Source organism: Xenopus laevis, chromosome 3S (genome assembly GCF_017654675.1).
Source record: "Xenopus laevis strain J_2021 chromosome 3S, Xenopus_laevis_v10.1, whole genome shotgun sequence".
In the NCBI taxonomy this organism is placed as follows: Eukaryota; Metazoa; Chordata; class Amphibia; order Anura; family Pipidae; genus Xenopus; species Xenopus laevis.
The window spans coordinates 53,538,495-53,565,141 of record NC_054376.1 but is presented as its reverse complement, the minus strand read 5'-3'; the positions used below and the strand labels follow the sequence as shown (position 1 = coordinate 53,565,141).

General features: G+C 38.0%; 2 protein-coding genes across 5 annotated transcripts in view; one reads left to right on the top strand and one right to left on the bottom strand.

The window, feature by feature from the left end:
- Positions 1 to 791: 791 nt before the first annotated feature.
- Positions 792 to 24,105, top strand: ccpg1.S (cell cycle progression 1 S homeolog). 4 transcript variants are annotated; one of them, XM_018255451.2, is made up of 10 exons: positions 821 to 964; positions 7,071 to 7,127; positions 8,340 to 8,410; positions 8,895 to 9,057; positions 9,143 to 9,216; positions 13,313 to 13,571; positions 16,902 to 17,147; positions 17,446 to 17,567; positions 19,968 to 21,349; positions 23,232 to 24,105. In XM_018255451.2, exons 3-10 carry the CDS (start codon positions 8,351 to 8,353, stop codon positions 23,416 to 23,418), a joined length of 2,493 nt encoding a protein of 830 aa, XP_018110940.1. In that variant the 5' UTR covers positions 821 to 964; positions 7,071 to 7,127; positions 8,340 to 8,350; the 3' UTR covers positions 23,419 to 24,105. The 4 variants fall into 4 exon arrangements, with proteins under 4 accessions (XP_018110941.1, XP_018110938.1, XP_018110940.1 ...); XM_018255450.2 differs by having other exon boundaries at positions 7,071 to 7,158; XM_018255452.2 differs by lacking the exon at positions 7,071 to 7,127 and having other exon boundaries at positions 792 to 929.
- The window catches only part of pigb.S (phosphatidylinositol glycan anchor biosynthesis class B S homeolog), a gene marked incomplete at its 5' end in the record, with an annotated part of 15,107 nt that continues 12,555 nt past the window's right edge, over positions 24,096 to 26,647 (bottom strand). Inside the window, 2 exon segments of the mRNA NM_001096043.1 lie at positions 24,096 to 24,388; positions 26,307 to 26,487. Of these exon segments, the coding sequence (NP_001089512.1) occupies positions 24,269 to 24,388; positions 26,307 to 26,487 (301 nt within the window). The 3' untranslated portion in view covers positions 24,096 to 24,268.

Below are 26,647 nucleotides of genomic sequence, written 5' to 3'. Positions count from 1 at the left end.
GATCACTAGTACTGGCTCTTCTCTGGACGATAGTCCAGTGTGGGGGGTCAGTGTGAATATGTATGGATGCTGGGTTTCTTTTGGAGGGGTTGAACTTGATGGATTTTGGTCTTTTTTCAACCCAATGTAAGTAACTACTACTGGCTCTTCTTTGTGGCACTGCTACTTCACTAGTACAGGTATAGGACCTGTTATCCATAATTGTTACTTCACTAGTACTGGTTCTTCTTTGGACAATATTATATAGCTAGTACTGACTCTCCTTTGTGACATTGTTACTTCACTAGTACTGATTCTTCTATGCACAACAGTAAATCACTATTAATGGCTATTCTTTGAGCTAATGCTGGATCCCCGCCGCTTTGTGCCTGAGTTGCTTTATTCGTCGGCCCGCGTAGGACAGTAGGATTTGCAGACTTTTCCACAACAGAAATCACAATGACATAGCATTGGCACGCACAGAAACTATGAACGTTTTGGGAAAGAATAACTATAGCAGTATAGCTGTGGATTAATTCATAGGATGGAATTAGAAGTATAACCTGTGTGAATCGCCTTTTATAATAATACATACCATAATGCAGTTTCTTCGGGCTGCTGGTTCCGGTACCGCTCTGATCTGTTATGCCTGGCGTTACCGTGGCAACACAGCCGCTCCGATGTGAGAACCAACAAGCCGCGCCCATTTAACAAGTACACTGCCTCTCCACGCGCAAAGCTCCGCGGGAAATGTGTTCGCTCGGAGTGAGGGAGGCCGTGCAGGAAGGAGAACAAAACTACAATTCCCGACTTTCCATGCGACGCCGTCACGCCTCTAACAGTAGCCGCTGCTTAAAAGACTTACAGTAGTGTTGTTTTGCTGAGGCGTTGCAATTGATAAGTCGCAACCGAAGGAGAAACGCTGTGATCTCGGCAGATGTAAACACGAGGTGTGGGCTCCCCAGGGCCTGTCTGCATGTCCGCGGTAAATCTCTGTTTGGTTGTTTGGGCTGGGGCTTGTGTGTGTGTTTGTGCAGGTTGTCACTGGCCTTTCAGTGTGTGTCATCAGCTGGCCAGTTGTGTACATTCTCTCAAGTACTACAGAGCTTAGCTGAGACTTATCTGCCATGTATCAACTCAGCCAAAGGTGAATATTACTAAGGTGCTGGTGGCTAAATGGATAAGCAGCTGATCTGGTCTCTGGTGAAGACCCAGTCTCTAGGCGTAATGTTGTCAGTCCTGATCTAAAGGGTAAGGTAACCCATCACCCGTTGCTGAACTAGAGATTCAGCTAGAGAAGCACATCACACTGGACTGGGATTCAAAATAAGCCCTGGCATTCCTAGTACAGAGAGGCCCAGTCATCACCAGCCCACTTAATAGTCACTGGCATCTTACAGCAGCCCCTCTGGCATTTGCCAGAACCCACAGATTGCCAGCCCAGGCCTGACATCACAGGATGCTGGGAGTTGTACAACAGCATCAGGGGGTTACAGGATTGGCTGTTAATCACTGTCACACCATAGAGATATATTTTACCTTCTCCTCAAAGTTGTGTGAGCTCCTTCATATGAATGCTGATGATTTTATGTAACATTATTTTGTTATTATGATGATGAAGGTAACAGGGCAACCTTTATTGGGCTCAAGAAAGAACATCTGTGCCACACACCATCTCTTAAGTGATCAAACCTATAGCTTTTTTGTTTTGGAGTTAATTTGAGAACTACATCATTACACAAGGATTTATTTGTATATGTTTTTGCATATCATGGACCCTGCCATTCAGTTGGCCTTCTAGCTCTTGTTGAACTAAACTGTCTGGGTTTGTGTTTCAGCTGTTACCTGTTGGGACGACAAATTGAACAATGCAGCCTGTTTTATCTAAATATGTGTGAATACTCTGTGGTTTCCTGTGTCAGATAAGATGCAGTTTTCACCTTTATTCCCTATCCAGACCTGCTGAGAATTAAAGGTTTAGTTAGATGGTGCATAAGGGTAGAACTCCACAGGTGATTTTAAGTGCGATACCGTCCGTTCCAACGCGCTGAGATGTATCGCAGGCATCACATCGGATGCGCAGAATCTAAGGTAAGTAATAGGAAGGTCGGACGTTGTCGCTGCGTCCACCGGACATGACGCGACTGTCTGATGAAGACGCAACATGCAGCTTCAAACAGTCATTTCGGATGCACGCAGCGACAATGTCTGACATTCCTATTACTTACCTTAGATTCAACGCGTCTGACTGGACGGTATCGCAATTAAAATCGCCTGTGGAGTTCTACCCTAAGTCAGATTTTACTGATCTCATTATACTTCCCACTTTCACATTGAATTTCATTTGTGCAATTTTTGGCAACAAGATGAAAAAGGTTTTCCGGCTGCCTTGAATGGCATTTGACAACCCCCCCATTGATCTTTCTGTGTAAGAATAAAACTCATTGTATTCTACAGAGTTTATCTCTCTGTTCCCTGTTGCATTTTGCTATTTTCACCTTGAATGATTGCCCTCATAGCTACACAGCAGCTGATTTATATAAAATATAGTACAGGTATGGGACCTATTATCCAGAATGCTCAGGACCTGGGGCTTTCTGGATAATGGATCTTTTTGTAATATGGATCTTCATACCATAAGACTACTAGAAAATAATGAAAACGTTAAATAAACCCAATGGGCTGGTTCCGGTTTTAATAAGGATTAATTATATCTTAGTTGGGATCAAGTGCAAGGTACTGTTTTATTATTACAGAGAAAAAGGTAATCATTTTGAAAAATTTGCATTATTTGGATAAGATGGAGTCTATGGGAGACAGCCTTTCCATAATTTGGAACTTTCTGGATAACAGGTTTCCAGATAACAGATCCTATACCTGTAGTATTTCTGAATCAAACATATTTTTACCACATATATATTTACAAGTATACAAAACACTTTAATTTTTATTGTGTTACTGTGTGTGATCTACAAACAGCTGCACCTGTGCAGCAGCCCTGCAAGAATGACATTCTCTTCTCCAAGTATAAAATGCTGAAGGCGATGAGAAAGGAGGTGTGTTTGCATGTTTGGGCTGCTTAAAAATCTGGCATTCACATCTGAAATTGCTCCTTTTGCAGCCTGAGATCTTGTACTTTTTATATGGTGATGTGCGGGTGGACTAAAAGTCGACCTGCACCCAGCCCTAACCCCTGCCGCTGCTCCTCACCCATATTTGACATCACAAAGTGGATGGGGCAGGCAGGTTCACCTATAAATAGAGGCTGAAGATGGGGAGGAGGGTCACTCTAAAGGGAGAGCTGTGTCTGAATCTGACTGCAGTTTGTAAATCGTGTGTGAATGTCAGCCTGGACGCGTCTGACTGATAGTCCCAAGGGTTTTGGCCTGGTCCACATATCACAAGTGACTTCTAATAACCTCATAGATTGCTGTAGAGAGAGAGAGTGCATTATCCTCTGTGTTATACAACTCTCTGCAGTGGTTAAACTGGCCATACACACCAAGATTTGGTTGAGCAGTTTGGTTGCTTCCTACCATGCTGCCCAACCATCTGGGGTGTATGGACAATCAGTAGGGAGGTGTGATGGAGTAGATTGATAGTTCTTCATCCTGGATTACTGTCAGCCGAAAAAGAGGGCAGCTCCACTTCCCTGACTGTTGTTCTGGTCATTCAGTCAGGCAGCCAAAATGAACAGAAAAATAGAAAGATGGCAGTACGTGTGTGTGTGTGTGTATGTATATATATATATATATATATATATATATATATATATATATATATATATATATATATATATATATATATATATATATATATATATATATATATATATATATATATATATATAATACACAAAAGCCATGAATATCCTGTAAATTTTATCCTTATAAACGGTGAGTTCTGATGTCATCAGTTATAAACGGTGAGTTCTGATGTCATTTCTGTCACATGACTCATTGAAATTTGTGTATTATAATAAATAAAGTACCCCCAGTTGTAAAATATGAGGATATTAGAAGTTACCTCGGAGTTCCATGACCTGTATAAAAAAACTCGGCCTTCGGCCTCGTGTTTTTATATGGTCATGAAACTCCTCGGTACCTTATAATATCCCTATATTTTACAAAAGGGGGTACTTTATTCACTATATATATATATATATATATATATATATATATATATATATATATATATATATATATATATATATATATATATATATATATATATATATATATATATATATATATTTGTGTGTGTGTGCAACAAACTGCAGTGCATGATGGGTATTTTTAATAAGTGGGCACAGTGGGTTTTGAAAGTTATAGAATAATTGGGACTAATTTTGTAAGTGGTTACATTGTGCTGAATTATTAGTTCAGTGGAGCATATATTTAATCCTTTTTGTTCAGTTTTATTCGGTTGTAATGGAATGTTGTAGGCAATAACACCACTTTAACACCATCAATATATATAAATATAGACAAATAAATATTTATATATTAAAATATATGGTTACATTGTGCGGATTCGTTAGTTCAGTGGAGCACAGTTGTAGGGGAAAAGCACTACCACTGTAAAGTGGTACTTCTTGCAGTACCCTCATAATCGACCCACATAATATTTAAAGTTTTATATTTTAGACTGAGGTTAGTCTAGTTTTCTTTTAATTCAGGCTTGTAAACAGTGCTGCCCAGATATGCCACTAAACCCCCCCCTCTGGATCTTGTGACTTTCAGGCGTTTCCCATGGTGCATTCATATGAGGTGACAAGCTGCTGTTTGTGACTATATTCAAGCAGCCATAATGCTACTGCTACAGGTGTTTTTATCTTTTGCTTACACCCAACTAACCTGCTTGGATTTGCAAAGTATACTTTTCTTGCAGTATTACATTTTGTATCAACCAATCATTTTTTTACACACTTCACTGTTTAACCAGTTTGTGTTAAACCAGAAACCACTTGCATTCAATTCATATCAGTAGTAGGTGTCCGTGTTATTACTGTTACAGTATAGGATCGTTTATCTGGAAACCCATTATCTAGAAAGCTCCAAAATACAGAAAGACCATCTCCCATATAATCCATTATAATCAAATACCACACATTTTAAAAAAGTACTTCCTTTTTCCATGTAGTAATGAAACAGTACCTTCTACTTGATCCTAACTAAGACATAATTAATTCTTGTTGGATGCAACACAATCCTATTGGGTTTTATTTCTGTATAACAGGTCCCATATCTGTACAACACCGTACACTTTTACATGTAAATGAAAAATACAACTGCCCCATCCTGTTTATTCTCTGTAAGCAATTTCCAGAGAATAGTTATGGGCCTTATTTGCTCTTGTTATAATCCCCTTATAAAAGTCCAACAGTGGATGGGGTCAGCTGGAAATTGCCAAAGATGAAATTCTCTAAATTTAGCAAAATCAGGAACAACCCAGGCATTCTCTCTGGTATGACTGAACACAATGCTACAAATCTTGGAGTATAGAATAATATAGTGAATGTACCCCCTATTGTAAAATATAAGGATATGTCACAGAGAAGTCACAACCTTTGGTGGAGTCATGGAACTCCAAGGTGACTTTTAATATCCTCATGTTTACAACAAGGGTTACATTATTTTTTATAATACACAAGTTTCAGTAAGTCATATCCTAATGGCATCACCAAGCACAGTTTATAGGGATATCATTTGCAGAATATTCATAGTGTATTATATTGAGATATCTTTTTTTCCATGCACAAAGCATACCTTTGTTTACATATCTATTTATTCATGCTATACTATTTGTCATGCATGGATTCTCTCAGACTGCAATAGTAGCATATATTAAGGGTTGTTTATATTTACTGTGTGAGAAAAGCACATGACTTCTTCCAGTGGTGTGGGAATATATGTCTGACACAAACATCCATACTTATAATCAAGTCTGCTTCAAGCCTGTGTATAGATAGATATGACATATTGATCTGCACTTAGTTTTGAAAAAAATCTGTACTTTGTTATGGTCCTTGTTACAGAGGCCCACAGACAAGGATTTAGGGCAGAGAGAAGATTCGGGGAGATTAGTGCCTGGCGACAAATCCCCTCTTCTTTTGGCGAGAATCAAAATTGCCGGCAGGATGGCACGACTTTTCCGAAGTCGTCAGAAGTTTCCTTGTGGGGCAAAAACAAGAAATAACCAATACAAAAGTTAAAATGGCCTTGCCTAAAATATAGCATGATTATAATAATAATAATAATAATAATAATAATAAAACAGTAGTTTATACTTGAGGGTAACCAAGCTGTGTGGATTCCCATTGGTGGCAAAAACATTCCTATTGGGTTTGTTTAATGTTTAAATTATTTTTAGCAGGTGATCCAAATTATGGAAAGATTTCTTAAATGGAAAACCCAAGCATTCCGGATAATAGATATATATATCTGCAGATAACCTGAATTGTGGGATACAGCGCCACATAGGATAGGGTGCCCCCTGAAGTATTATAAGAAATCTTTTTATTACAGCTTTACCAGATGTCTGCCTTGCCGACATTCACCCATATTTTTGGGGAAAATTTGCACGTGGGCAGTAACCTATAGCAACCATGTCCTATGGCAGGTAGTGATTTTAACTACAACTTCTTTTCTATATGTATTCAATATGTATTAATTGATAGTATGTGAAAAATGTGGGTAGGAAGAGGTTAATTATCATCACCATTATGTATTTATAATGTTGCTTAATGTGCATGTAGGATACTGAATGTGTCACTGTATGTGCAGGATAGGTTTGGGTTTGTTCATGTCATTTGCATGTGAGCAAGCCCTGAAATGTTCTATTGTGTCAGGCTTGTTTGCTATCTCTGCTATAATCCTTTAGCTCAGTGTTGTAAGAAAAACAAAAAGGCATTGGCCAGGTCAGAATTATTGCCATTTTTTCATATACACTGCTTGATGCAAAATGTAGTGGAAGATTTTCTGCAATTTCAAAAGTATATATGTGTGTATGTGTAAATATATCCAGAACCTTATTAGCACCTTCTTTTATCAAGCATCACTACTAATATTTTGATAATGTTTTGTCTTTAGAGCTGTGCACCATAAGAGAAATGCTGCAGTAGATGACATAAGGACTCATTTACTAGGGTAAAAAACATGCATTAGGCCACTTACAAAGGTACTTGTGTCTGAACACTGTTCTATATACTTGTGGCTCACACTAAAATATTAGTTACTTTTAGGGTTACCAACTTTTTATTCTAATATTTCTTGCCTGTGGTGAGTGGGAGGGTGATGTGACAGGGGGCGGAACTGTACCTGGTGCAAGGTTCCAAGCACAGGACATCCACTATGATTTTGGCAAAAACACTGGAACATGGGATAAATACATGGCTATTTGCTTTTATTTTGGCAACTGCATATGTAAATAAAGCCTGTTATGTGTCAAAAGCAGATCAGCACCAAAAGCAATGACATTGCACCGTGCCCAAATCTATACAGCTCCCTGCCAAACACTCCTGGCTCTCTTCTTTGTTCAACTTTCATTTTTGAAAGTTATAGCCACATTTCTGCTTCCTTATTCATAATACATATGGGCATATCTATTTCTTACCAGTCCCAACCCTGTAGCTAAAAAGGATTTGTTTCCACAGTAAAGTGGTGTCTGTCTGTATCTGTGTGTCTTTTGTGTCTGTCTTCATGTATTTGTGTTTCTGTGTGTGCCTGGAAACAGAACCTTTTAAATAGTTGTATACATCACCATATTTTTTATTTGTTTTAACAGTATCTATATACCAGGAAAAAAATGTCACATGTCCCACTGTAACTTGTGTATTATAATATTAAATAATATAATAAATAATGTACTTCCTGTTGTAAAATATGAGGCTATTAGAAGTCACATCGGAGTACCATGACCTTTATAAAATTGTCATGCAATTCCTCGGACTATATTGCCTGTATTCTGGCTGAACCTAATCCGAATCCTGATTTGCATATGTAAATTAGGGGCAGGTAGGGAAATCACATGACTTTTCGTCACAAAAGAAGAATTTTTTCCACTTTTTCCTTTCTTGCCCGGATCCGGGTCGGTATTTGGCCGAATCTTTCACCAAGGATTCGGGGATTCGGCCAAATCCCAAATAGTGGATTCGGTGCATCCCTAGTATTTTCCAATAGGGGTACATTATCCACTATCCACGACAACAAAGTATAGCACTCAATAGTGTGTGTGTGTATAAATGTAATGTTACAAATGCCTCCTTTATATGAACGCTGCATCCATTGTAGCATTGTTTTGCATGTTTACAGTCTTTCTTTAATGTTTTTTACATTATCTAATTATTTTTCTCTTTTTAGTGCATTGAACAATGTCTGAGAACTCTAGCGACAGTGAGTCATCATGTGGCTGGACAATTATTAACCATGAGGTATCCTATTAAGAATTATTAAATATAGCATGTTCTACCCATCTTGAGTTCATTGAAGCCAGGCAGTGTGCAGTTACATGTTGCAGTAACAGAGAAATATTCCAGTGCAGACTTGTTAGCACATTTAGCATGTACGTTTCATGAAGGGTGAGGTATTGGTTCAAGCACACTAGCTTTTGGCTTGCTATCCACTAACTTACAGTTCAGCGGAATACATATGGATGTATTATGGATCATATATTCTCTGTTTCTGCTGGGGGGGTGCTTATAAAAGCCCAGCTTTGTTTTATAACTTCCCTGACACTTGTATACTTTTGGCTGACATCTAGTTATGCTTCAGGCTGTTTATACTTTAGTGCTTATCTCCGTGCCACCTGCCTGTTGGTAAATTATTACATTGTCTGCCATGTTTGTGTTCATGATGAGATTCAAGCTTTTGCTGAATGTTTATTTTGGGTATGGTTTGCTATTTTCCCCAAATTAGGGTTCAGATGTAGAGACATTACACCCTCAGAATGGGGAGCCATACTATGATCTTGCATCAGTGCTACAGTCACACATTGGGAAGATGACCAGTGTCCTTGCTTCAGAACAAGCAGCAGGTTGTGTGCAAGAGCAACAGTATGAAGAGCTGGGGGAACAGAGCGGTAAGTACCCAAGTTCAATCTCAATGCACACCTATTGCTCAAACTGAAGCCAGTGAGCAGCTATTTTTGTCACTTTTTCTAACAGGTACTAATGAAGGTGCTATATCTTGTGTAGAGAGTCAGCTGCTTGCTAAAGAGAAAACCCAGCCCGCTCCTGAGGTACGTTTCTTTTCCTGTGGGTTTCAGCATATACTGTTTTACTCTCTCAGGAAAGATTGAATGCCTTTTTTGATTTCTTTATTATTTGTGCCCCTGAGGAAGACCCTTAAGGTCGAAACGCGCTGGGCTCACGAAGTATTACTTTGTGATTTTTTTTATTATATTCTTTTCTTTGTAATAAATTAATTTTTTGTTAATTGGATGTGCTATCTATTTTTTGATTATCGAAAGATTGAATGCAACAGCTGCTGCTGTATTTCAGCTTCCTGCTTTCATATTTCAACCACGTTCTGATTCAACTTTCATTTTTGCTGTTTTCACATTAACTTCCTCTTTATCAAAATTTGCTGTTTTTCTTCTCCTTTTTCTCCTTTTTTGTTTGCGTTCGCTTGCAGTTTTAATTTTATGAGTAGCCCAATGAAGCTAATTTGAATTGATGTATCAATTTGAATTGATAACTATATTGCTGTAGTATTGGACAATATAACAGGATGACTGGGGAACTGGCAGCTATGCTCTCAATCTCAGCAAGGCACCCCCGCTCCAGGTGTAGGATATATGCAAATCAACAAGAGAGCTGAGAGAAAGCAAACGAAGAGGCAGAACTTGCTGCTAAGTGCTCTTTATTGCACACAACATGTTTCGGGCCCAAAGCCCTTTATCAAGTGTACAAATCATTATGTGAACAAACTTTTAAGGTGTAAAACAGGAAGTGAGATCATAAAACATCGTATGTCAATCAAAAGTGGCATAGTGCTCATGTTGTCATAATTTAAGTTAATAAAAATGTATATAATAGCCTTTTTGCATCGTTATTATAGTTCAACCGTGATACAGTGCTGATGTCATCACAATATGTGCTCATAAAATCAATAAAAATGTAAAAATAGTACAAAAATAGTCCAAATGGTCTTTTGACTTCATTCCAAGGTAACGAAATTTACATAAGTTTTGCACAAAGGTTGTATCTACATAGTGTTTCACTAAAGTGCTGATATGCTAATGAACACAAAAGGAACTGCCCATTTCTAGGCCTACCACTAAAACAACAAGATCACATGTCTATTTTACATAGAAGGATTACCCAATATTCTTACCACTAGTTGTACATATAATGTAACTATCTTGGGCTCAGTAATTCTGTTATCTGCAAGGAAACAAATCAAGTATAAGTTTCAAGGGAGAATAAATTACAAATGTATCAAAAAGAACGTCTCGATGGGCTGTTTCCTTGCAGATAACAGAATTACTGAGCCCAAGATAGTTACATTATATGTACAACTAGTGGTAAGAATATTGGGTAATCCTTCTATGTAAAATAGACATGTGATCTTGTTGTTTTAGTGGTAGGCCTAGAAATGGGCAGTTCCTTTTGTGTTCATTAGCATATCAGCACTTTAGTGAAACACTATGTAGATACAACCTTTGTGCAAAACTTATGTAAATTTCGTTACCTTGGAATGAAGTCAAAAGACCATTTGGACTATTTTTGTACTATTTTTACATTTTTATTGATTTTATGAGCACATATTGTGATGACATCAGCACTGTATCACGGTTGAACTATAATAACGATGCAAAAAGGCTATTATATACATTTTTATTAACTTAAATTATGACGACATGAGCACTATGCCACTTTTGATTGACATACGATGTTTTATGATCTCACTTCCTGTTTTACACCTTAAAAGTTTGTTCACATAATGATTTGTACACTTGATAAAGGGCTTTGGGCCCGAAACATGTTGTGTGCAATAAAGAGCACTTAGCAGCAAGTTCTGCCTCTTCGTTTGCTTTCTCTCAGCTCTCTTGTTGATTTGCATTGCTGTAGTATTGTCACCTCTAACTTTTATTAAGGTGTTAGTGGCTTAGTTTGCACTCACTCTTGTTGTGAAACAGACATTACCTGGGCAAGGTGTCTTGCTTAGCTAGCCCTGTTCATAGTGCATTGTATTATCTAGGCCAATTCATTACCCCATGTTACTTGACTGTTCAAAAATACATAGTTAGAGCTCACCTAAGTTGACTCGCCAGGCCAAGTTTTTTCTTGTGCTGACATGTGACCAACACCCTCAGATTAGACAAAAAACTTCAGCATATCTTAAACATTACCAGAGCACCAGGAAAATGTACCTTCTTATTAAAATCTCTTTATTGTGTCCATTTAAAAGCAAATATGTATAAAGACACGCAGTATCTCCTTATACCATACACTTAACGCATTTCATGGCCTCAAGCCACTACTTCAGAAGCCAGTAACCCATGTTACTTGTAAATACATATATGGTTGAAAGCTGTGTCTCTCAGTCTCTTCATATTCTTTGCACTGGTTGTTATGACTTAAAACAAGACCGCTGATAAAAAGACCTGTAAAACCACACAAGACATTGTAGGAGCTTTAGTGTTAAAGGAGAACTAAAATGTTTAGCCTTGTTCATTCAGCTTGTCAATAGCAGCAATGCAGTGTGCCTTCAGACTGTGTTGGCAGCTTATTGGCCCTTGTATGGGCCCTCCCCCATTGGCCATATCTCTATCGGGTAGGTGTGGAAATCCTACCTGGAGGGGACTACATTGGTGCATTGATGTTGTCTTTTCCTGACAGGCCTGCATAGCCCCACAGTACAGTCTGACATTTGCCCTAGGCCCTGCACATGGATGGCCAAATCAGGTCCAGATCTTCCAACCTCAAATACATATATTGCTTTCAATTGCAATAACATTTACCATTAACTTCATATTTTCATTGAAAATGCTTTTATGTAAATTGAAAAGTTGTGTATACTTATTTTTTTCAGTATATTTGTGGACTTTCCTTTTAATGCCATTGTTGTAAATAAAACCAGCCATCTCTGCATTCTTATCTAGATAAGCAGCAATACCTTGGCGTAAATCACCTCTATACACCTATTTTAGGGCATTGACACATGGTATTTTGGCTCATGTTTTTTTTCAGTTTCCCAAACAAATGGGAGCTAAAACCCGAAATGCCCCTCTGGATAATGAACTTCTGGATAATAGACAGCATAGCTTTTATATTAAATAAAATGAGGTATGTAGTGAAATACAATCAGCCCCAAAGACAGTATTCTTCATTTTTGTATTTTTCAGGCCAATGGGTAATTCATACTGTATAAGTTAATGGTGTTACCCATGTCTGGCAAATCCTCTTACAACAGAACTGCTTCATATTATCGTGCACATAAATAAATAAGGCAGCTACACACAATACTTGCTATGTCACACTAGGTGACTCTTTATGTATCACTTCCCATTGATGTCTATGAGAGCAGCCCTGTACCCATAATTTGTTCCCAAAGTACTGTGTAAAAACAAGCTTGGGCAGGGTCATCTTTACGTCATGTATCAGTTATTTGTTGCTTTGTTCGTAAATCTGTATGTTCAGTGTATACACCCATTTATTATACAGAATATGTTGGCACTTTATAAATAGGTAATAATAATAATAATACAAGCAACAATACAAAAGCAATTACAATGCATGTGCATGTGTAAAAACCGTAAAAACTGTTTCAATGACAAATATACTTCAGTCATGCTATTTTGAATTTCACTTTCCTGAGAATATGTACAGAATAGTTACTTGCACCTTTCACCCTATTAGCTATCAGAATGTGATGCTGTAGACTGTCGTTTCAAGTACCAGTATAGAACCTGTTATCCAGAATGCTCGGGACCTGGTGTTTTCCAGATAAAGGATCTTTCTGTTATTTAGATCTTCATACCTAATGTATACTAGAAAATCTTTTAAACATTAAATAAACCCACTAGGCTGGTTCTGCTTCCAATAAGGGTTAATTATATCATAGTTTGGGTCAAGTACAAGGTATTGTTTATTAATACAGAGAAAAAGGATAGAATTTTTACAAATTTGGATTATTTGAATAGAGTGTATGGTAGTGTAAGGCTTTTCTGTAATTTTTAGCATTCTGAGTAATGGGTTTCCAGATAATGGATCCCATACCTGTATTTCAGACTGGGTATCAATGTTTCTATACTGTATTGTTTAATGCTGTTTGTACAATTTATATTCAAGCACAGTTAGTCATTTTAGACAATTGTTATTGTTAAACAGGTCTCGTTGTTCCATGGTGTGTCTGCGGAACTGGAAAATGTTCCTCCCAATGAACTACGTTGTCAGGAAAAAGGGAGCCCATTGGCAGATGGTCAGTGTGAGGCTGCAAGTGATGACTCTGATATTGTTGCTTTGGAAGTTGAAGCTGTTGGTGAACTGGAGAAAGGAACATCCGTGGAAGAACAGGTTGAGGACACTGGTGATGTTAATATGAGTTCTTCCTTCAGTAGCCAATATACATTTGGCCATGCAGATACTGGTAAGTGGTATGATATTTGTGTCCTTCAGCTGTATTTAAATACAAAAATTAAAGTACTAAATTTGGTTCCGTTCATTAAAAATTAACAAGTGAACGCCGCTAATTTGAGCACTGAAAATCTTATACAAAAAGCTTTTCTGTATGGTGCCTATTGCAACTCTAGTGGCCAATTACAACATTCGCATTAAGACCGCTCACCAGAAAAAGGTGGTGACGCGGGTGTGAAAACCCCGCTCCTGGGTTCACAAATGCTTAAAACAGTATTGAGAGTAATTTATCAGAAGGAACTCACCAGATCAAACGGGTGGCCCAGGTGCATCGCCCCAGGCCCGTAGCTATAGGTGAGTCACGATCAGTAGAAAAAGTTTGACGAGCTCTCCATTCACCCGTTGAATTAAAAGAAGTACATTTTTATTTTCAACATATTACAAGTATCCGTTCCCTGACGCGTTTTGTATCCACCGATACATAGTCATAGCTGTATTCTCCTTAAAAGAGAAGGAAAGGCTAAAACTAAGTAAGCTCTATCAGAAAGGTATATATAAATACACCAGTAAACCCTCAAAGTAATGCTGCTCTGAGTCCTCTGTCAAAAGAAACACTGCATTTCTTTCCTTCTATTGTGTACACATGGGCTTCTGTATCAGACTTCCTTCTTTCAGCTTAAAGGAGAATTCAACCTGTGGGGAAAAAAACCCATACCCCCACACCAGGTAGACCCCTCTCCCTCTTCTCCCCAGGCTAACTACCCCCCCCCGGGGAAATGCCCCATACTCCATACTTACCCCTCTCCACAGATTCTTCTAGCGGAGTTGCACGCATCCATCTTCCGCATCCTTCCGAGTAGAAAGCAAATTCTGCACTGATAATTGAGGGATCTGAATTGAGTCAAAACAATATTTAGGAACCCAATACAATAAATGCACATATTTTCATTCATCTAGTGAGTGTGAAATATCTAGGACATTACTGCACCAGTAAAAAAATGACCCTAGGAACAAGGCAAAATATGGTACCCAGATAGCCAGTCAAACTGTGAACAGCTTGTACATTCCAAGGTTGGTAAAGGAACTGTGATGTTCTGAAATGCTTGCTATAGTTGTCATTTTGCTTTGTAACCACTGTTATACCCAACCTCTTACATTTTTAACACCCCTATTAGGATGTTTCCTCAGTCTTCCATCCCGAGCAACAGTTTTCTTTATCAGGGTCTAAGTTTGTACTGGGCACTAAGTGGATACCATGGAGTCAGTGAGGAAGAGTCCAGAGATGTAAGGTCATGGATCATTGAGCTGAAAGAGCATGAATCTTTGGGGCTTCTTGTACATTGTGTTCTCAGCAGGTCACATATAACAGAACTTTACAAATGCTACTCACATCAAAATAGGTGAATCAGACACGTCACCTGTTTGTTAAAGGGCCACAATGTAGTAGGGTGCTAGGCTAGGCATTGCGTCTTCAAATCACTAAAATGTGCTTTTCTGACTCTGCCATCTGTTGCAGGGAAGCAATATGGCTGTCATTCTGGTCTGCAAGCTTTGTCATTTGAAAGCAGAATTACAGTTTTTAAAGGGGTGGTTCACCTTTACATTAGCTTTTTTTTAGTATGTTAGAATGGATAATTCTAAACAACTTTTCAATTGGTCTTCATCTTTTCTTTTTTATTATATTTAAACCATTTGGCTTCTTTTTCCAACTCATTCAGCTTTCAAATAGGGATCACCCCATCTAAAAAACAAATGCTCTTTAAGGCTATAAATATGTTGTTATTGTTACTTTTTATTTCTCGTCTTTCCATTCAGGCCTCTCCTATCCATATTCCAGCCTCTTATTCAAATCAATGCACGGCCGCTAGGGTAATTTGGACCCTAGTGACCAGACTGATGAAATTGCAAACTGGAGAGCTGCTGAATAACTGAAAAACCAAAAATAATAAAAAATGAAAACCAATTGCAAATTGTCTCTGAATATCCCTCTTTACATCATACTAACCGTTAATTTAAAGGCGAAACACCCCTTTAATAGTGCGTGGCCATGGGGCATCATTAGTGAAACTGACATAACCCTACAGACATTTGAACCAGGAACAACACCACGTTTGTATCTGATCTGAGAAGTGCATGTTACAAAGGTTTCCAGGGCTTCTTCATTTAAGTGAGGGATTTATGGGGCACCATTCAGCTGGCCTTATTATCCTAGCAGCACATTGCAGCATCCAATAACCATATTCATAGCAGTGTAAAAGCAACATGGAATCTCCATTCAGTCAAATTTATGGCAATGACATTTAAAACATAATTTTGGGGTTATCTATGGAACATTGTAGAAAGCAGAGCTGCTGAGCAAATTGCTGTGTGTGGATATTTGCATGAATCCAGTTGCTATCTGCGTATGATTCTGTACCAGGGGTCATTTGGCATTGTACCTGTATGACTTATTATTGTGGTGTTAACTTGTCTGTAAAGTATGCCATGTTGAAACTACTAACAGGAATGGATTAGTATTACTGCTAGTTCTATGCACTACATTGACAATAATAGTTGCCCTTTTGAAGGGAAACTATAGCTTATTTGCAAGCAGTGTGTCTATATCCAGTATTGCATGAGGGGTTATTATCACTGTGTGCCCAGAATATTCCTTCCCTGCGGTTCTGTGTTGAGGGTGTTTAATTGTAACACTCAGAAGTTGTCCTATGTGAAACCATTTTTACAAACATTTTTTTCTCGAGTATTTGTATTGAGCAAATGCAAACATTAGGTTTATTTAAAACTATTTTTATTTTGAGTGTTTATTTTCCCCTGCAAAAGATCATAGATTAGGAAAATTAATTTGAAATCAACATATTACATCTGCAATAGGCATTTGGCCTCTAAGTGCTTATTTACCAGGAAGGGCAAGCTATGGAGTGTAAAAAACAGACACAAAGCACCATTTATTCACAGTAATTCACCCTGCTCCCCCTCCCCCCATTTCCAGAAGAGATAGATTGTTACCTGCCTAAATGGCGGCATCATGTAATGGTTGGCAGGTGGGTGATGTGACACCCCACATGCAGGCTGTTTTCTTGGACTTAGCACAAAAGCAGTGCTAGCACACAAGGGAGGGCTTAAATACAGACCCTGTCTGAGCTCTGCACCTTGTGCTAGATATGCCATCAAAGGGGAAACTAGTGCAAAGGATGGGTTGAAGTATAAAGTGCCTGACCCCTTAGTGTAAGTGTACTTACCCCCTTGGTAAATGAGCTCTCTTAAGTATGTGTATGTTTTGGTGTATGTTTCCTTTTCACTTTAGTGCAGGTTAAACTCTACTAATACATTTTCTTTCTCTTAGTCTTTCCTGCCCAACAAAGTGTTGATGAGTCCAGCAATGATGAAGCAAGTGATGATTCAGGTCCTTCCCTGCGGCGCCGACGTTCAAAGCGCCCCACATCTTCTGTATGCGAACCAGAGAATAGCCCTCCTATATACCAACTTGCTGCTCCTAAGCCTAAAGCACTCTTTCAACTGGGAAGCCTGAACAAGTGTATTATTCTTTTTCTGGTCATAGCAACAAGCATGGGCTTTGGACATTTCTATGGTAGGTGCACTACAAATAAGTTTTTTTTTTTACCATTTTTTTTTTACCATACTAAATGGATAAATGTGTTTCTACTTTAAACTGGCAATTTGCAGTTTAAAAAAAAAAAAAAAAATACGGTTACCTGTTGGGTATTATATTTTGCCAACAGGTGCCCTTTAAGTCCCTGCATCCGGCAATACTAGTAGTTTTATTTGCAAGAATGGCGTGTTATGATACGCATTACGCATGAAAATAAAAAGAAGTGTTTTGCTTTGACTTTTATTTTTTTTCCTTGTATTTGCTTTGCCTTTTCAAGGTACTATTCAGATTCTGGAACAGCAGAAGATGGCAGAAAATATACACGAAGATGAACTGAATGATATGAAGGATGACATGTTTCAGTGCCAGAAGGATCAGGAAACTACAATGGAGCAGAATGTGAGTGTAAAGTTTGTCCTGGATATTGACTGAAAGCAGTTTGTTCCTCTGGCACAATGTAACATGAGAGTTGTGTGGTGTTTAGCTGCTTCACACATAATGCTACATTTAAATGTCGTATTTAGACTGATGATCCTTAAAGGAGACATATTGGATAAATTAAAAAATCCCTCATTTTGTAGATAATTATGAGTAATAAATGGTCTTGGTTTTACATGGTGCTAAAAATTAATATTATCTTTAAAAATAGCCCCTTTATAGGAGCTCCCTATAGATGTTCTCTGGTCCCTGTTTCAAATGATGGGTGGGCGTGTCCTAACGGTCAGACAGACGGGCTTCAGTTCCCTATCAGGTCCTGCTAGCTGCTGATTGGTTCCTGTCCTACCGTGCTGAGTGCCGCTGCTGCCCTGCACAGCCTGGGAATTCAGAGAGCAGGAAGGGTTTTTGCAGAAATATTCAATAAATCAGCCTTAAACACTACTTTTCAAGCACAATTCTTCTATATCTAAATGAGTATAACTCACTGGTACATTCTTATTTTTTACACAAAATGTCCCCTACAAGATTTTATATATTAAAATTGCCCTGCTGGACTTAGGTTAAACTAACATGGATATTAACGCACCAGACCAGGTACAGGGTTGTGTAGATGTACTTCCTTTATCTGCACTAACAATGACAATGCACCTGAATCCAAGCCATGCTCAAGATAATGTTCTGTGCTGCAAAACTGCCATGTGCTGAGAATAAAAGCATCTAGCATTATTTTTTAATTATCTGTTTGAATACAGAGGAGTGTGAGGCAAAAAAACAACAGTCACTTTAATAGGTGTGAGAGCTTATACTCTTGCTGTTAAATCCTTTGAAGGAAGTAGTTGAGCAACTAACAGAAGAACTAGAAGATGGACAAGATATGGTGTCAACTCTCAAGGGCCTAATGGATAAAATGACAAAAGAGAACCAGCTGCTTAGACAGAAACACAAAGACTTAAATGTAACACTCATAGACTCATACAAGCTTTCTGTTTATAATACAGTTGCATTTTAAATGTTCTTCTGCCACTTCCTTACACAGATATGGGAAAGGGGTGCTGACAAGATTCATGTACACACAGGTAGTGATGAAGGGGATTACAGAGGGTGTCATTCACTATATAGCAGATTAACAAGAGTCCACTTGTTTCTACCTCTGAAATGGTTCACTTAATGAAATGGTTCACTTAATGAATCATTTATCTTTGCATATGGTGCCAGTGAGTGCTACTGAATTATTTAGAAAGCAGCATGTAAATAATTAATGTGTTGTTGGCATGTTTCATCTCTGTAAAGGGACAATTATGGTTAGAAATACATGCCATCAAAAATTATTGACTGTTGCACACTTAAACAACATGAAGATTTGAAATAGGTGCAATTATTCATTTTAAGTAATGTTGTAATCAAGGCACATTCATATATATATATATATATATATATATATATATATATATATATATATATATATATATATCTCTTACCATAAAATGTATAATCTCATATATTTTAGAATCTGTACTAGTAAATGAAGCAAGGACATCTAGGCATTTATTATCCATTTCTGTTGAATAGCAGTAGCTTATTACTGTATAAGTGTAATCTATCCATCTGTGAGGGAGCATACAGTATTTATCCTGGGCCCATGACATCTAGGATGTAGGCTAGTTTGTCTTACAGTGTATTCGTTTTAACTCTTAGATGGTAAAGATGAAATAAAGTTGCCTGATTCTGGTTGAAATATACTAGCATTTAAAGGCCACTTTCCAATATTGATATTAGCACTTGTCTGTCCTTTTCTCTGTATCCCTTTCTTTTCTCTGGCTCTGACAATAATAACAGGAGTCCTTTCTCCTCGTGGTCTGTTAAATAAGCTGTCTAGCAACATTGTTTGTTGTGTTAGAGCCAGGAAAACAGAGAATTTAAAGTCTGACACACACTGCTTTCTATATAGCAGTTATATTTATATATAACTGTAAAATGACTGAATATTTTTTAACTGTATATATGAGACTACTTGGAATTATAGTTTATTTCAGTTTTGGTTGGGGCCTACTTAAATAACCATTATATAATGTGCTGAAATAGCAATATTTGCTGCTTGCACCGGTTCAAAACGTAAAAGGAATGAGCTGTCACTGTAATAATGGAAATTTCATTACATTTTTACAACTATCAATGTATTGCAAAATGTCAATGACTTTCTCTTAATTGTTAAATCCTTATCTTCTCATAGGGTGTGGGAGAAATTGGAATGCATTTGCCCAGTGTTACTACTTTTGTTACTCTAAATTGCCCCTAAGTTTATTTGTATTCTCTGTGCTAAAATGAGGCAATTCTAAAAAAAATTTTTTGTAACGATTGTAGTTCGAAGCTGATGATCTTTCAACCAGTCTGAAAACAACAGAGGTGGAGAAGAAAAATCTTGTGGTGGAAAACCAGCATCTACAAGAGTCACTGGAAAAGGAGGAAAAAACATTATCTTCACTTCAAGAAGAGTTAAGAAAGCTAAGAGAACAGATCAGAAATCTGGAAGAAAAAGGGAGAGGAGAGATCATGCTGTTTGAAAATCAGAAACTTAAAGCACACTTGATAGAAGAGAGGCAGAAAGTGCGCAGCTTTCGTACTCAGAAGGAGAATCTCTTAACAGAAGCAAAAATACTGAGGACAGAGCTTGACAATGAGAGGCAAATTACTGAAGCTTTGAAGGCACAGCTTGAGGAGATGAGTAACAGAGAGGCCCCGGAATCAGAAAATAGCAAGAATGAAAATCAGGACATCCAGCATTTAAGGGAACGTCTTTATGATTTAGAAAATAAACTTAATTTTGAGCAACAAAGATCAGATTTATGGGAAAGACTTTACATTGAAGCCAAAGAACAAAATGAGAAGTTGGAAACTGAAAGTATTCACAACTCTAAAGAAAAAGAACAATCCAAAAACAGCAAGGCAAGAGACAAATCAAAGAAGAAATTGAAGGACACATTCTTCAGTTCAGTCAAGGACACTTTTGATGCCATGAAAAATTCAACAAAAGAGTTTGTGAGGCATCACAAAGAGAAGATAAAACAGGCCAAAGAGGCAGTTAAGGAGAATCTGAAAAAGTTCTCTGATTCAGTTAAAACAACTTTCCGGCACTTTAAAGACTCTACCAAAAACATGTTTGACAAGAACCATTATAAAAAATATACAGAAAGGAGGAGGGAAGAGGCCAAGGAAGCAAACACTGTAAAACGTGAATATAATTCCGAAACCCAAGAATATGGTCCTAAAAAGGAAACCGTCACCCAGAAAGACTACAAGCGGGCACAGGATGCTCCAAGCACCAAAGATCAAAATACACAAAAATCAGACACTGTTGGCAAGGAGAGCAGTGATCAGTACTCGACAATGAAAGGATGCTCTGGAGTGTTTGAATGTGCTCACCAAGAATCCACTAGCCTCTTCAATAAGGTGCTCAATCCTGTGAGAGTGGAAGAATTTAATCATTTAATGCAAATATATGTACAGGGGCAAGTGACCAACTTCCAACACTGGAAAGAACTTCAACAGTTCATCAATAGATTTTTCCATAATGGAGTTTTCATTCATGATCAGATGCTTTTTACTGATTTTGTGAATGATGTTGAGGATTACCTTGAGGACATGGAGGAATATCAGACTAAAAATGGCGGCGTCTTTGAAGACCTTGATGAATTTGTCTACAGACATTATTTTGGCAATAACTACCCTAATTCATTCGGACCAAGGTTGGTTTATTTTTCACCAATTTGTATGATTGTATTTGGATTATCAAGTAATTTGGGGATAAATTTCACTTTTGTATTTGGAGGAAATGCAGAGTGGGCCTCTAAAAAGGAGCTTCTGATCTATAATAAAGTGTCAAACATTGACATTTAAAAGTATCATCCTGTATTTTTATTGTACCCCTTTTTAACACAATATATGTATGGATAGGCAAAAATAAAGGGTGTTCCTTCCTAAAATGTGTGTGGGAGAACATGTTAGGATAATGGCAAACAGGACCACTCCAGGTTTAGCTTCTGATTGTTCTCCATTTTCCAGTAGGTGGGTGGCAAAACCTTTTGAATCACCCACCTATTCATTCCTGTTTCAACTCACCTGTACCCCAGGGAACATTTATCACTCAAAAGTATGCTGACTAATGCTTTAAATGATATTGCCTGATCGGCAAGGATAGGGGATTTGAATAAGAATAAATGAGGGCTAAGAATGTTTAAATATCATTCCAATATTGTACTATGGTGATTAAAACCCTAGATCAGGGGTGCCATACTACGGCCTGCGGGCCAACTGCTGCCCACGATCCATTTTTAATTAGAGTAGCACACTAGAGCTCATGGGCACCATCTTCTGGGTCTTGGGTCCTTTTCTGTAAGGGAGCGCCATATTTTGTGCATGCGCAGTTGGAGCAGTCCAGTTTTTGTATCAACTGCACATGTCAAAAAATTCTGAATTGCTGAAGGGAAGGAAGAGGATCCAGAGAAGACCGAAGACCCAGAAGATGGCGCCCATGAGCTCCACTGTGCTACAATGCATAAATAAGTGAGCATGCTGTCCAGGGACACTTTCTGGAATAATGTACTATGCGGGAAGCAGGGAGGGACTATCTAGGGTAGTAGATGGTGCTTTCTTATTGGGTGGTTTTAGTTCTCCTTTAAAGCATTTATAATATATTAAAGTTGTATCCTTAAAAGGACAGTTCAGTGTAAAAACAAAAACTGGGTAAATAGGCTGTGTTTCTAATTGATTTAGCCAAAAATGTAATGTATAAATGCTGGAGTGACTGGATGTCTAACAGTACAGAACACTATTTCCTGCTTTTCAGCCATCACTGAGTTAGTTGGTGACTTGAAGGGGGCCCACATGGGAGATGACTGTTTAGTGAGGACGATTTTGATCAGGTCACATTCAAAAGCGAAGTTATGACGCTTATGGGCCCCCTCAAGTCACTGAAAATCAGGAAGTAGTGTTCTGTTACACATCCAGTCACTCCAGCCTTTATACATTACATTTTTGCCTAACTAACTATATTAGAAACATTTTTTATTTTGCACAGCCTATTTACCCAGTTTTTATTTTTACACTGAACAAAGCGACAGTACTCAATAAAACATTTAGCTAGGTACAAACACCTGCAGTTCTTTTCTGCTGAGCGATGAGTCTCTCATACAAGACAGTGATGTGCCGCAAACTTTCATTTTTACAAACTTTTCTGTTAGAAACTAACATTCACAACGAGAAACTGAATTTAAAAGTTGCATAGTATTAACATTGACTGTTAATGCTGACCACAGCATAAAAAATTATGAAAGGATCATAGACAAAAGAAAAAGCACAAATGGCGGGATTGCATAGTTCAAATACATGTTATTAGCTGTGGGTAAAGCCATTATACATAAATGTCATATGAACATCAGATAAACTCCAATACTAAGGGGCACATTTAGCAAAAAGTGTGAGATTAGAGTTCACCACAGAAATACTCACTTTCTATCCATTCCTGTGGGATTTTTAGAAGCTTATTTATCAAATGATGAATCACCCACTGATAAATACACTCTGGTTAAGTGTAGCCACCCAGAATTCACTTTTTAATCTTTTTTTTAGGAAACCTGAAACGAATTCCCTACAGAAGGATCCAGAAGCACAAAGATACCAAAAGCAAGAACAGAAGAACAACCAGTATCGTTACAGAAGGGATGGTAAATGGCAAAAACATGGGCGCAGCAATGGGAGACACATGGCAAACGTGGAGATAGAATTAGGGCAGCTTCCCTTTGATCCCAAATATTAAAAAGAGACAATAGGTCTAGAGGAGCTGAAATTGTTTATTAAACATTGTAGATGATCCATTCACTGTATTGTTCTTGTCAGGGCAAATCTATCCTTTTATAAGTAACTGGTAATATATATTGTATGTTTTCCTGCAGGCGTGTCGTTTGGTGTGTACACTGCACATTTCTGCACTGCAAAGTTTCATCAGTACTTGGGTGGGCGGAACCCCTATTTCTGGCTTCTGTTGTTCTGTGCAATGTGACCATTAGAAATTTCACTGAAACTGTCCTAATGCTGTTACATAAATGATAGTCTCATTTATTCAGGGTAGATAAACCCCCTACAAATGAAAAGGATAATTTTTTTCTTTTTAAACGTTTTTCTGAACAGTATATTTAGTTGCAGATGATTTCTCCTCGCTGGGTGGTACCTGCATGCAGCAAAGGCATGACTCCATTTCATCACAGATCATCTCTGAACTGCAAGAATAAATCTCTGTACAGATCTAAGCAATTGCTAACCTAGTCTAGCCAATAGTGGGGGGGGGGGGAAGTATTTGCGTTTATTCTGTAATGCTTGCTCTTTGAAGAACGTTCTTACTTTCTGAAGAACATGTTACATATTCATAAGCCTGCAGGTTTTGTGGTAAATCCCTTGTACTTAATGTTTGTTGAAGAATAATAAAGACAAACTAGCTTAAAAAAAACTCTCAACATCTTTATTTAATAAAACAGTTATATAAAAATATACATTTATTAAAATCTTTATGTATATACGACTGTTACAGGCTTTATAAAATAGTTAATACAGATTTTCCACTAAAAGCTCCAGTCAAAATACAAGGAATGTTGAGCGATGTGATACGATTTTTATTTAGAGTTCCTCTCGTACATATAAATATGGCTTCCTGTTCGACCCTCTGGTAAATGAGTATGAAATACAGACATTGACTTCAAGTAGTTGTTATTTGTTAGGAATGAACGGATTTCCTGTAGTAAAGGAACAGTAACGGGAAGGTTTATCAGACAAATAGTTACAGCATTTATTATTATCCATTACTTTACATAGCATCATATTTCACAGCACCTGAAGCAACACAATAGCTCTGGGTGCAGGCAGGGGAGGAAGATATGCAGCATAGGGGCTGGGTTTTGGCCGTATTTCAGAAGGCTGATTTCAGCCCACGTCTTGCTAGTTTAAAGAGATTGTGACACCTGAAATGTAAACTTTTTTTTTTTACATCTATCATAACATTGTCTTTGCATGACAATTCTAATTTTGCCATAAAAGTATTTACTGATTATTTTACGTTACCTACCTGATCCCCCATGTTCCTCTATGAGGGGGCTGCCATATTTGTGCAGCAGGAGTCCATTAGCAGGGCCGCTATCAGGGGGGGGACAAGTGGCCCGGGCATGAAGGGGGGCCCGGCAGCGCTGCAGTTTTGAAAAGATTCGGACCCCCCTTGAGAGTGCCGAAGCCGTGCGTGCGGCCATCCCGAACAGCCGAAGGACTCGAATCCACAAAAACAGCCGAACTCCCAAAGCGACGAAAAGACCGAAGTCACGAATATAGCCGAAGTCATGAAGCGGCAAAAAGACAAAAACAGCCGAAATTGAAGTCCTGAAGCTGTGAATAGACCCAAAGTCATGAAAGGAGGCGGAGTTGAAGTCCTGAAGCCACGAGTTCTACTGAACACCAATGTGGGGTTTTTCTTTTTTTAATGCCAATGTTTTGTTTTTTTTACTTGTAAGGGCACCAATGTTTTTTTTTTTTTTTTTTTAAAAATCAATAGCTTTTTATAACGTACGTGTGTGTGTGTGGGGGGGGTTTACTTTTTTAGCGATGATGTCTGTGTGGTCATTGGGCGGAGTGGGCAGGATCTGGGGTGGGGCTTGGGCGCTAGTGTGGGCGAAAATTTTGTTGTACAGGGCCCTGTGATTTCTAATGGCGGCCCTGTCCGTTAGCATTAGAAACTTTAACTGACATGCTGAGATGGACAGTCAGGTTGGCAAAACAGTCAGGTTTATGAACGTCAAATAATAATTACGTACAAAAGCAGACACATTAGTGAAAAACGGTCAACAAGACCCAGGTAATTTTTTGTGTATATTAAGATTTTGAAAAGTTGTTTTTTAGTGTCAGTATCACTTTAAGTCCTTATATCAGGACACACTTATGATTAAGAAAGGTAATCCCAGATAAATAAAATGTTCAGTAAATATTCCATATTAAGTGAGGACTGGACAGGTCCCCATTTGAGAAAGGTACTATTTATTTCTATATAAAAAAAACTTATTTCTTCATCACCTTCACACCCCACAACTCTGGGAAATATAAATACCAATTGGTGTTCTGTGGCTTCAGATATGGCAGTCTTGCAGCACTGACACAGACACTAATGTATTTTATTACAAACCATAATGGCAGTTCCTCATTAAAGCGATACACACAGAAAAAACTAAAAAATACGAATGTATGTTAAAAGTTACCTGTAAGTCATGTTGATAATTGGTAAGTAATGGTTGGTTGAAGTTCCTAAACCTGACTGTTTTGCCAACCTGCCTGTCCCTTCTCAACCAGTGTTTAATGGCAAATATGGCAGCCCCTCATACAGGAACATGGGAGGACTGGATATATAATACAAAAGAACTTGGCAAATACTTTTATGGCATAATAGCATACAATATTATATTTGTAAAAAAATGTCTGTGCACAATGTTTCTGATTTTTTTCCAGCCTGTGAAGCAGCCCCTGCCTCCTTACATTCACTTGAATGGGAAAACTCATAGCAGCTGAACTGGCATTTCTCAGCCCCAAAACCACCCCTTTAACTTACTGCAATACTACTTTTGAATTCTACCCCATGTAAAAGACTAGAAAGACTGACGGGTTCCAGATACTCACCGGTTCCAGAACACTAAACATGATTAGGTGTGTCGGTAAAAGGGTCTTGTTATAAAACTCTGCGTTGAGCCAAGCTAATGGGCTTACATAGAAAAGATCTGCCTCATCAATATAGGCATCACTGTCTGATAGGTCTGGAGGACATTCAAGAAAATTCATCTTTATAGGGCAATGAACATGGCTAAAAAGAAAAAAAAAAAGCAAGGTTAAGCACAAAAAATAATCCAAGTCTGGTAGCAAAAGTGTGTTGCAATGTCTGTATTTGGTGGAACAATCCTTCACTCCCTGGATAAATAAATGGGGTAAGCTCCTTATTGTCAATAGTAACTACCACACAGTAG

What these genes read in the sequence shown, in the direction of transcription:
- ccpg1.S (XM_018255452.2), top strand. Translation starts at nt 8,351, where the DNA reads ATGTCTGAGAACTCTAGCGACAGTGAGTCATCATGTGGCTGGACAATT. An exon ending in AAACCCAGCCCGCTCCTGAG is followed by an intron (nt 9,217 to 13,312) that starts GTACGTTTCTTT and finishes ATTGTTAAACAG; the next exon opens with GTCTCGTTGTTCCATGGTGT. An exon ending in AAACTACAATGGAGCAGAAT is followed by an intron (nt 17,568 to 19,967) that starts GTGAGTGTAAAG and finishes TAACGATTGTAG; the next exon opens with TTCGAAGCTGATGATCTTTC.